The sequence below is a fragment of the Argiope bruennichi genome, chromosome 4, assembly GCF_947563725.1.
Source record: "Argiope bruennichi chromosome 4, qqArgBrue1.1, whole genome shotgun sequence".
In the NCBI taxonomy this organism is placed as follows: domain Eukaryota; kingdom Metazoa; phylum Arthropoda; class Arachnida; order Araneae; family Araneidae; genus Argiope; species Argiope bruennichi.
The window spans coordinates 53,445,502-53,457,208 of record NC_079154.1 but is presented as its reverse complement, the minus strand read 5'-3'; the positions used below and the strand labels follow the sequence as shown (position 1 = coordinate 53,457,208).

Below are 11,707 nucleotides of genomic sequence, written 5' to 3'. Positions count from 1 at the left end.
TTCTTTGCTCAGCCGTGAAAAATGATTAAGTTTGTTAGCTGATGTAAAGAAATCTAAAACATCAGATAAGAAAGTGCCACGTGATTATTGGTTACTTAAACATTACGATGTCCTTGAAGTTTAAGGAGTAGAAAAATTAATAATCCCAGTAACAAATGCAACACCAGATGTAATGTTTTATTGCTCAAGTGATTCTTTGTTTGACATTTTGTACGAAACTCTAATTTATCAATTGGGCACAGTGGTAGAGACCGAATGATAAAAGAACTTAATCGTCGTTACAAAAATATTACGCAAAATGATATTAAGATTTTCCTGAATTTTTGTGAATCTTGTCAACAGAAACGCAGTGAGCAGAAAAGGTGTTGTTGTTAAGCCCATGATTTTTTTCACATATGAATTCAAGATGTCAGGTTGACCTCATAGATTTTCAATCGCAACCTGATGGAAATTATAAATTCCTTTTAGTTTATCAAGATCATCTTACAAAGTTCGTGGTTTTAAGACCTCTTCAAACAAAGAGAGCAGAAGAAGTTGCAGGACAGTTGCTTGATATATTCCTGTTGTTTGGAGCCCCATGTCTATTGCAATCGGACAATGGACGAGAATTTTGTTACAAACTTATTGATGACTTAAAAGTAACTTGGCCAGAGCTTAAGATTGTGCATGGCAAACCAAGACATAGCCAAAGCCAAGGCAGTGTTGAGAGAGCCAATCAGGTCATAGAAAATATGTTGACGACTTGGATGCAAGACAACCAGTCAACTTCGTGGAGTAACGGGTTAAAATTTATCCAGTTTATGAAGAACAGAGCGTTCCATTCTGGTATTAAAAGGTCCCCCTACGAGGCTATGTTTGGTTGCGCAGCTAGAGTTGGACTGTCAACAACTGCCATTCCGAAGGAAGCATTTAATTCGTTGGTCGACGAAGATCAATTACAAAATACTTTGACTGCAATGAATGTTTCTTCTCAACTTGATAATGAAAAAGTAGTTGAACAAACAGTATTAAATAATGCCATTACAAAAGTATGTTTTCTCTGTTTAAAAGAATGCAGTGAAGATATAGTTTGCTTCAAATGTATGGAGCCTGTCCATATATCATGTTCGGAAGATTATGTTTCAGAAGATGAAGTTGAGCAGAAAATCTGCAAATTGTGTTTTAATGAACTTAATGTTCAAAGAGAAAGATAAAAGACTAAAAAATGTTTAGAAATTCAAGCGAAAAAGGTGAAATTAATGTCGGATAAATCTCATTCTGAACCTCTGTGGGGTTTACCGTCCGTATCCCAGTGCCTGAAGTTGACAGAGGAAAAGGTGAAGCCAAATCTATTTTAGCTATCATCATAAAAATAACCGAAGAAGGATTTTTCCAATTGGGCACAAGAAACGGCCGCATAAAACAATTATATTCCCGATCCCAGTTCAGTGTCTGCGAACAAAAATTAATTAAAATCGAAGAAGTACCGGATGTAGAAATATCGCTCCAGTCGGTTGCTACAGCTCAAAGTTTAGGTACTGGTCAGGGATTTAAAAAATGTTCGTATAAAACCCAGTGTGTCAACAAAAAATGTTTTTGTTTTAGAAATAATGTTCGTTGTAATTCCAAGTGTCATTTTAGTAACCTTGTTGTAACAAATGATTTTATGGTACCTTTCCATAAATACCATTTATACGCTGCATAAATGAGATAAATTGCTTCTTTTTCATTTTAATTCTCTATCATTAGTTTAATTTCATTTTAGATAAATTGTTTATTTTACACTTTAACTGTCTCTCATTAGTTAATTTATAGAATACCTAGTTATTTCATAGAATAACTAGTTAAAGTGTCAAATTAATAACATATTACACACTTTAACGGACACGATCTGTTATTTCATGGAATAACTAGGTATTCTATGAAATAACTGCATTATATACTTTAACGGTAACATATATATGTTTTTTAATCCGAAACAATTTTAACAGAAATTTCTATACAAGTAGTTGATTTTAAAAAGTGTTCAACTGATTCTTCATCATTTTCAGTTTCTATATTTAAAATATTATTCTATTTGTTATTAATTGTGCGATTTATTTTCGATTGCTGATATAATCATAAAGTGCAAAATAAGGAATTATTGAAAGGTTGATGAGAAAAGTCTAAGAAAACATTTTTTCTTTTTTCTTATATTATTGTAAAGATACTGTACATAGTTTAATCCCAAATGGGTCCTGTTTATTGAATTGTGCAAGCAGAAAAATATGGCAAAAGGTGAGGTTTTCAGTTTCTTTGAGGGATTTATTTTTCATTTAGAGTTACAACTTCATAAAACCAGAGATAAATTGTTCTATTTATCTTTGCGTGGGAGCTTTAATTTTTGTCATGAAATTGGGGTATTTTGAAAGACGGAAATCAATTTTTCACCTTAAGCTGACATGAGCTTTTCACTGAGATATTTCAACGAATCCAGGAAAATATAACATGTGTAGGTTGGGAAAACGAAAAGCTCATAAATTAACCTTTGAAAATGTAAACAACAGTAGTCCCTAGGATAAAAAAATAATCCTTTTTTATTTCACTTTTTTCTCAAAACATATTTCTTTTTCTTTTATAAAAACGCATAGATAAAATTTTTTCCACTTCATAGATATAAAACTTTATATTATAATATTTATAAGTAACTGTTAAATCTATTGTTATTTGTTTTCCGATTAGAAATGTGTAGTTGAGATTCTATTTATATTGAAAAAGAAAGTCATAAGGTTCTAAAATATTAAAGTTTATGATACTGTGTTTCTAAATTTTTATTTTGATTATACGAAGGAAAATATATTCATTGAAATTATTCAATATGTATTAACTTGTTTACGGAGATTTTATACCATTTTCTTATTATGTTTTTGAAGATAAATGCATCGCAATACATTTTAACTTGTTCAATTTAAAAAAAATCTAGAATACAAATTCTTTATGCTGTATAATAGTGAATTAATAATATTTCTTTAGTATATTCTTCTTTTAATTCAGTAATTTTTAATTAGAAAAAATTCCTTTTTCTGTAATTGGGATTTCAATAATTTATCCTGTGGAACGTTTCTGCTCCCTAAAGATTCCTTAATCCTTTTGTAAATCATTAGACTTAAAATAGTTGGTAAAATTTTGCATACTAGACTGTAATCAGAGAAGGTCAATCAAATATAAGTACATGAAAAGAAAAAAGAAACAAGCAAGGCGATTTAAATTGAATATCGGTACTCTATACAGTATACACTTTTAATTTTTTTTAACAAAACTTATGTTTAATTTCAACTATCGAAAATGATGATAATTTGATGCATTTCTATTTCATTAACTTCTAAAGATGTAATTTTGTAGTCGATGATTTACCCATTTCTGTGAATGGGTTGAAAAGTTACAGTGCTTGTGGGTTCTGGATAATAATACACTATTTTAATATTCTCGAAACATAATTATAAGTTAATCGACTAGTTTAATTCGATTCTCGATACAATCTGAGTAATGTTACCAGAGTAGTAATCTAGTAACATTACTCAGGTTAAATTAACTGATTAGTAATCATTAGTAATACCTAATGATTAGAAATGGATTCTATTTTTCTGTAATATTTATATAAATGAATTATAAATTAAAGAAATGATTGTTGATGATGATGATGGTGATGTCGCGTCCGCGTTACCACAGAAAGGGGGTGCAGTAGCTTCTAAGGGTAAAGACCCCTGAGTACCCGAGGGCAGAAGTTTGACTTCTAGCTCATATGAAGATGGCACTCACACATTCGCTTGCACAACCCCTTTTTACAGGGGGGCACATTCACACACCTCACAGATAGAACACAGATGAAGAACAACCATACCCGAACCGGGATTCGAACCCGGGACGCCCAGATCACGGGAAAGATGTGCTAAAATGGTTGTTAATAAATTTATTGTTTAGAATACTAATTAAAATGCATGTTTATAAATTTTTAATAAAATTTAAACAAATTTTGTTTCAAAAATTTAATATATATATATATATATATATATATATATATATATATATATATATATATATATATATATATATATATATATATATATATATATATATATATATATATATATATATATATATATATATATATATATATATATATATATATATATATATATATATATATATATATATATATATATATATATATATATATATATATATATATATATATATATTCTTCGCTTTAAAACTTATATTTCATTAAAGTTCATATTACACTGCCACTGCGTTCAGTCCACTGAACATAAAAGGAAATTTTCATCTTCGTAGAAAGGAATAGTACACTACTTGCATAAAAAATGTAGAAACCTGCAATTTTTTATTTTATTTTCTTAGGATTAAATGTGTAAGAATTCTTCCTGATTATCACGAGTCACTTACAAATTTAATTATAACATAGGATGGCTTCAGAAAAAAATGGCAAAAATGTGGAGATATACACAGTTCCTACATCCGAATCCGTTCAAGAAAAGAAAATTGATAATCGAAAGAAATTCTGGCACATTGACCAGGAAATGCTGCCCTTTAAAGTGCATTACTTCTTATTCGTTGGAGGTAAGAATTACATAGTTTTTCATTAAATAAATAATAACTGATAATCAAAATATTCAAAATATATAGCTCTACAAAACTGTACAAATAACTAGAATAAAATTATGTTTATTAAATGTATAAATGGATTAAATGGATGTATAGACAATGTGCATCATGACCACTGTGTGTAGCTAGTCAACTTCCACAGGCAGTAAAAATATTAAATAGTATCATATATATGTAAGCCTTATTTTGTTTAAAGCAGCAGGTTTAAAGACATTGAAGAGACTTTTTACATTTTTAAATTCATTTTAATCCCTCCCGGGAAAGCAATTTATTTACAAGCAGGCGCAGATAGAACACGTCCACAACAACGCGAAACAAAAAGCAGAAGTAAGGAGGGGACGAAACAAATGATCACTAGTCTTATATAACCTGGGATTTCCAGCCACGTGTCGATTGAATACTCGTGTTAACCTTGGATAAGAGCACCGAAGGGATCATTTTCACTTGGCACGTGGAACTGATGGCGCATCATTTTCATAAAGTGTCAACAGTGGAATGGGATCAGGAAACAGGAGAACACTTTCGAATGACCCCGACATAGGGCGAATGAGGCAAAAATTTAGAAAATTAATTTGGATTAAATTAGATATTAAAATATCATTACATATTGTTACGAATCTGTGATGCGGCTTCCCAGCATAGTGGGTTCCATAGGAGGTCCCAGAGCTTAGCGACAAACTTGGCGACCATTTGGCGACTTGGCGACGAATTTGGCGACTTTGTCGCCAAAATAGATTATACCCGAAACATCGAGAATTTTCCCGATCCGTCCAGTAGGAAAGGAGATACACCTCGAACGTTCCTGATTGGTTGAGAGGCTTCTAGCCCCGCCTCCTGAGACCTATAAAAGGAAGCAGCCGCAGCTGCCGGGCAGTCGTGAACCAGGACGGTGAATTGGGAAGAAGTCGGAAGCGGCAGAGCAGAGCAGAGTAGTAGTGAACCAGAGTCGTCGGGATCGACGGAAAAGAACGGCCCTTCCAGAGATACGCAGAGCAGCGACGGAGTGAAGCTAGTGCTGAACTAAGCTGTGCGCTACTGTTTGTCTGTCTTGTTATATGCTGCTGTGTATGCTGTTGTTGCTGCACGTCTCGGCTGAAGATAATCGTCTTCTGTGCTGTATATAATATAGTTGTCGTCTTTGTGCTGTCCTGTGTGTATTCGTGTAAATAAACGTCGTTGTTTCATTTTCTACTGCCACCTGCTGATTGAGTGTTCTCCACACCATATAACCCCCACTATCCAAACGAACCCAGGAAATTCCGTAACAATATATATATTGAATACTTATGTATTCCTCGCTTAAAAATAATTTGTAGATTATGGTACGTAATCTTAAAAGACAGATTTCTAAAAACTCTAAATTCTATGTTTCTTTTTTAACTCGTAAATATTCGCGTTATTTGTATTGATTCGGGAACACGCTCAGAGAACCGTTTTATGACAAAATACAATGGGAATGACATTTATGTTATAGAAAATGTTATTGTATGTAAGCATGAAAGGACAGTATTAAATGTAGAAAATAATTTTTTTACATAACTATATCATTTAAAATTCCACATTTCAAAATATTTAAAACATAAAATTTTGAAAAGAATTTTAAAAGTTATGGGATCCTAAAAGTTGGGAAAAAGTACGATTCTGAAATATAAATTTTTATTTATTGATAGAAAAGATATATTATTAAGTTCAAAATAAAATTTTTACTCAGACTTTTTCCAAGCAATTCAGTCCTCGTTTCGCAGTCCATGGAAAACGAGGACGTACACTGGGCTTCAGAAGCCCAAACATGTTTTCTGAGATAAAAAAAAAAAAAAAAATCAAATTCTGGAAATAACTGTGATCAATTTTCAGCTAATCTTGAAAGCAGTTAAAATAAATATTTCTATTAAAAATTGAATTTCTGTGATATATTTTTAATTCTTCGATCATCAGAGGCCTAACACACGTCCTCCGGGATAGATATATTTGTTATTCATTAAAATATCTGATTGTTCAATAAAGTAAACGGATTTCTAATTAAGAGGAGCATGGAAATCCTGAACCTAATTTCGCAAATGTGTGGCGAAAAGAAGAAACTTTTCAAATTTTAACTTCCATTTATTTCACCCAAGAGTCATATTATGAACAGAGAAAAAGCGATAAGAGAGAGATCAGTATACATCGCGATACAAGAGCAAGTGACAGAAATATTTCTCTTCGGTGAATTGACTATGAGATTCTAATAGGGATTTCTTTGTTATGTATCGACTAAGGCAAGTGAATATTAGGTACCTTTTTAAAAAAATATACAGGTGTAAAAGATTTTTATCGCTTTGTTTTTGGCGTGAGAACGACGGAATCAGCAATTTTCTTAAGCGTGCTAAAAGTAATTAAATAAAAAAATGCACATCGGATCACGAAATAAAAGAACATTTTAAAATGAAGCTAACATGGGTTAAATTAAGATTAAAAAATTAGGAAATAAATAAAGATTTAAATTAAAACCGGCAAAAAAAACAGAAATATTATTACACACACACACACATATATATATATAAGTAACCAATCTAAAGTAAGAAATATTTTGAAAACGAAACTAAAACTAAAACAAAACGAAATAGTTTCCGAATCGCAACTAAAAATTATTTCTTATTCAAACTAAAATCAAAAAAATGACCAGCGTAAGCTTCATAGTATTTCTAAAGTGTAAATGCAGCTAATACAGATGAATTGAGACAAAAGTATAAAAATCAAGTTAATAGGAAAAAATAACTAAACCGAATAAAATATGAATCCGACCTGAAGACTTTTTCACGGATCACTCTCAAGGAATTGATTAAAAAAAAGGGGATTTTTTCAGTGAAGGAATGCAGACAAGACAGTCTAATGATCCTCGTGATCCAAAAATCCCCAGAAATTAGGCCCAAGAGATATACCATTTTAACAGAAAGGAAAATACAAAACAACAAATTAGAAGAAAATATCCACTAATAAGTAAAAATACAATAACAAAAATAACAATAATAACAAAATGCCATATAATAACACTCAAATCAGTAATGAAACAAAAATGAAGGGACATACCAGCAGCAGGGAAAGAAATTTTAAGCTATCGATTGTGATTCCAACTTTTTAAGACCACCAAGCTAACGTATTTAAGGTAAAAAACAATTGTAGGGTCCCAGCGCCATCTATCGAGTGATCTAATATGCAAAGAAAGTTCTATTTTTATTTTCGGTAAAGGATGAATCCCAATATATATATATATATAATTTTCTTTTTCACAGCTTTTGGTGCTTGCTTGCCATACATAACCATCTTCGCCCAAAAGAGAGTCGGTATTTCAGCTTCTGCACTTTCTGCCATTTTGACGACTCAGCGATGCATCTTCATCTTCACCAAACCATCGATTGGATATGTCTCCGACTACTTCAACAAACTGAAGGCCATCATTTTCACTCTGTCAGTGGTGACTAGTGTCTTCTTTTTTCTGCTTTTAGTTGTTCCAAAAATTGAAAACGGAGCAACAAGTGCAAATCGGGACCATGCCGTTAACAACAATACTCGCTATGAATTTCTTAACATTTCTGATGCTTACATCGTATGTCAATATCAGCAAAATAACAGCCTCGTGTCAATATATTTTAACAAAAGCAAATATGAAGATATGTGCAGTCAATCGCTCCAGTATTTGTCAGGCTTTCTTTATGAGTGCTCTGAAAATAAAACGAATGGTACTGAAATTGTAGACAATAATGCTGAACACAGCATAATTTTGGACAAAGGATTAGAAACCATAACTCCATTACCTAATTCTCTCTCGTGCAAAATATGCTGTAGGCCAAATGACAAATGTCAGAGCATTTCATGTGAAGTTAGTACAACAGAAATTCCTATTGAAACAAAGCCTGTAAGTGATTTCCAAAAGTATCAGTTTTGGTGCTTTGCACTGCTTACAACAATTAGTATGGCATGTGCAAATAGCCTTTTCACCCTTACTGATACAGCTTGCTGCGAAAGTGTACAAAAAACAGGTGGTGAATTTGGTCGCCAAAGACTTTGGGGTGCTATAGGATGGGGCCTATTGTCTCCTGTAGGTGGACTTCTTAACGATTACACAGGTGACTTCCTAGCTTCATGGATTCTGATGGCAATCATGTCATTCCTATCGTTACTGAACATGACAAAGCTAGAAATGGCAAAACCTAAGTTTTCAAAAAATCTTATGAAAGATGTCGGAACCGTTTTGTCATCAAAAGAATTCCTTGCTTTCAAATTCTGCGTGCTGATGAACGGCGTTGGAACTGGGATTATGTGGTTCTACTTAGTCTTGTTCTTGACGGACATTGGTGGCAGTCGCTTCCTTTGCGGTATGGTGATGTTTGTCCAGTGCTTCTTTGGGGAAATTCCATTCATGTTCTATTCCGCATGGTTTATTAAGAAGATTGGTCACTTCAATGTCCTAACATTGGCTCTGACAGCGTATAGTGTTCGGTTCTTATGGTATAGCCAATTGCAGAATCCTTGGTTCGTTCTTCCTGCAGAAGTGCTCCATGGATTCACGTATGGATTATTTTATACTAACGTGGCTTCTTTTGCCAAACTTAGTGCTAAACCTGGAACTGAAGCTACAACTCAAGCAGTGCTATTTACAGCTCACGAAGGACTAGGTAAGTGTAATATATCGACTTTTTATATTTAAAAACACAATCTGAGAAATAAGAAAAACATTTTTAAAGATGTAATGTGATGAGCTCCTATTACTTTTTAATAATGTTTTATCCCATATAACTATTTGTCCATTTTGAAGACTGAATGATTGTTGATAAAATATATAATGAACAGTTAGTTTACTTTTAAATGAAATTACAAATTTTACGTAAATAAATGTAATAAATAAATTTTTGTTATAATAGTTTTGTTATAAATGCAAAATAAATTTTTGTTAGAAAGCAGTATGCGATTTATATTACATAATTAATGATCAAGCTCAAATATTAAATTAAAATGCTGTAGTCGTATGCTTTTAGGAAAACACATTGTATAAATCTTGAAATATTTTCTCAAACTTCTGCATTTCTATGTTCCATAAATTATATTTACTAATTAGAAATACTATGCATTTTTCCAAATAAATACCTAAAATGCAATATTTGTTAAATTGATACTTATTTTACTTTTTAAAGCAATAGTTGGCAAGGAAATAAACTTATTAAGGTATTCGAACATAAAGTTTTCTTTATAGCTATATAAATATTGAAAAAAGTGCTTAAAAAAGGGATAATATGCAATTTACATTAAATATTATCATCTAGAACGAAATATTGATCATATTGGAAACATAATAAATGAAGGATAAAGTGTATACTTTGAAGACATTGCAACGTAAACTTTTATTGAAATTAGATAAACTTTTCTCATATTATTAAAATTTATTAATATTAATATCATGATTATTTACATTTTATTTCAATCTATTTATGCATTTTATTTCAATCTATATGTAATAACTGGATATTTTAAACTGCTGGTTTTGACTCCAAAATGGACAAGCGCAAAAGATTTTAGTGCTGAGGACTTTATCTAAGGGTTCAGTTATTTTAAAATCATTTATAAAGAAAATATTAAGAAAATAATTGACTTCAAATAATTCACTAAAATAATTAAATTTATTTGAATTTTCTTTTTCTCAAAGTTCAACAAAAGTTTCACTTTTTTTTAAATTAATTTTTATTTTGCTAATTTAATTATTCATTTTCATATTGAATACCAGGAAAGATTTTTCATCAAATGATGATGTACAAAAATAAAAAATAAGAAATTCTTACCTAATATATTTATAATAAAAATAATTTTAACTTAAATTGCACCTTAAGGAAGCTATTTATAACGTCTAGTTTAAGATGGTTTTATATTTTTTTGTAACTAAACATTCTCGATTCTAATGTTACAGAATAATAATTATTTAATTTAAAGATTTTTAACAAACATTTCCAAATATGTTTGAATTTCTATTTTACTACTAATGACTTTTCTGCATATCTAAGAATTAATTGTTGGTTTTAAAATTTTAAATGAAATAAAAGCATATTTTCAGTTTCTTTGTGTTCTGTGTGTTTGTTGCCAAATAAATGATTTGATTATACAAGATGTATGTTTAATTCAGAAATGTACTAAAGACTGTGATATTTATCTATTACTTTTTCTTAACTTTTGATGCTTATAACTATCTTTTCAGGTGTTGGAATTGGATGCATTATTGCGGGACTTGGTTTTGATTCGATAGGTGGCCACAGGACGTTTTTATATACTAGCATATATGCAGGCTGTGCAACGATTTTAAGTATAATACTGCATTTACTTATTAGGAAACAAAAACGTTGCTTCAGTTTAACTCAGCAATGAATGTACATTACTTAGATGAAAAAAAAATCTACCTCATTTATCACAATTACCATCGCTATTATCATTAAATTTATTATTAAAATATTTCTATAAATAGTCTGCGTATTCTTTTGGTATTATACAGTAATATTTCACCGAATACAATACAGAGCATAATGTATTAATCTGATAAACCAAACTTCACTCGGTAAATTTTTTTTATAATTTTTTTTTTTTTTTTTTTTTTTTTTATATATAAAATCGTGGTGGTTTTTTTTTTTTTTTCAGAAGATATTCAGATACGAATCAGGGGTGGGTTTTCTATGTGGTTGTCAGGAAAGACACCCATATAGAAAAACTTAAAAAGCAAAACCTTATCTAGTCATCAAATGTGATCCAAATCGTGAAAGGCGTTTCCGAGATACACGAAATAAATATATATACAAGAATTGGTAATTTAAAGATATAAGATACACAATCTAGAAAACAATTATCATCTAGAAAATATTTGTTCAGGGTCATTAAGATAAATAAATATTTTTAGCTAAACCTGAAAGTATAATATTGATGACAATGAAGGCTCCTTCAGTAGAGATAATTAGAATATGTTTTTGTAGTACAAGAAACAAAAACATTGGCTATTTTATGATTATTGCCTATTGGTAAATAAAAAAAATTTGATAATTATTGCCTATTGGTA

At 30.7% G+C, this 11,707-nt stretch overlaps 2 protein-coding genes across 2 annotated transcripts; both read left to right on the top strand.

Annotated features, from left to right (window-relative positions):
• Nucleotides 1-395: 395 nt before the first annotated feature.
• On the top strand, nt 396-1,193 carry LOC129966263 (KRAB-A domain-containing protein 2-like). Its single transcript, XM_056080677.1, has one exon. It carries the CDS (start codon nt 396-398, stop codon nt 1,191-1,193), a length of 798 nt encoding a protein of 265 aa, XP_055936652.1.
• A 1,043-nt stretch (nt 1,194-2,236) lies between these two features.
• LOC129966180 (major facilitator superfamily domain-containing protein 6-like) lies at nt 2,237-11,091 on the top strand. Its single transcript, XM_056080583.1, has 4 exons — nt 2,237-2,256; nt 4,442-4,596; nt 7,911-9,293; nt 10,862-11,091. Exons 2-4 carry the CDS (start codon nt 4,443-4,445, stop codon nt 11,026-11,028), a joined length of 1,704 nt encoding a protein of 567 aa, XP_055936558.1. The 5' UTR covers nt 2,237-2,256; nt 4,442; the 3' UTR covers nt 11,029-11,091.
• Nucleotides 11,092-11,707: the final 616 nt, after the last annotated feature.

Coding starts and splice junctions, on each gene's coding strand:
- LOC129966263 (XM_056080677.1), top strand. CDS start 396: ATGAATTCAAGATGTCAGGTTGACCTCATAGATTTTCAATCGCAACCT.
- LOC129966180 (XM_056080583.1), top strand. CDS start 4,443: ATGGCTTCAGAAAAAAATGGCAAAAATGTGGAGATATACACAGTTCCT. Junction 4,597..7,910: donor TTACTTCTTATTCGTTGGAG/GTAAGAATTACA, acceptor TCTTTTTCACAG/CTTTTGGTGCTTGCTTGCCA. Junction 9,294..10,861: donor TACAGCTCACGAAGGACTAG/GTAAGTGTAATA, acceptor CTATCTTTTCAG/GTGTTGGAATTGGATGCATT.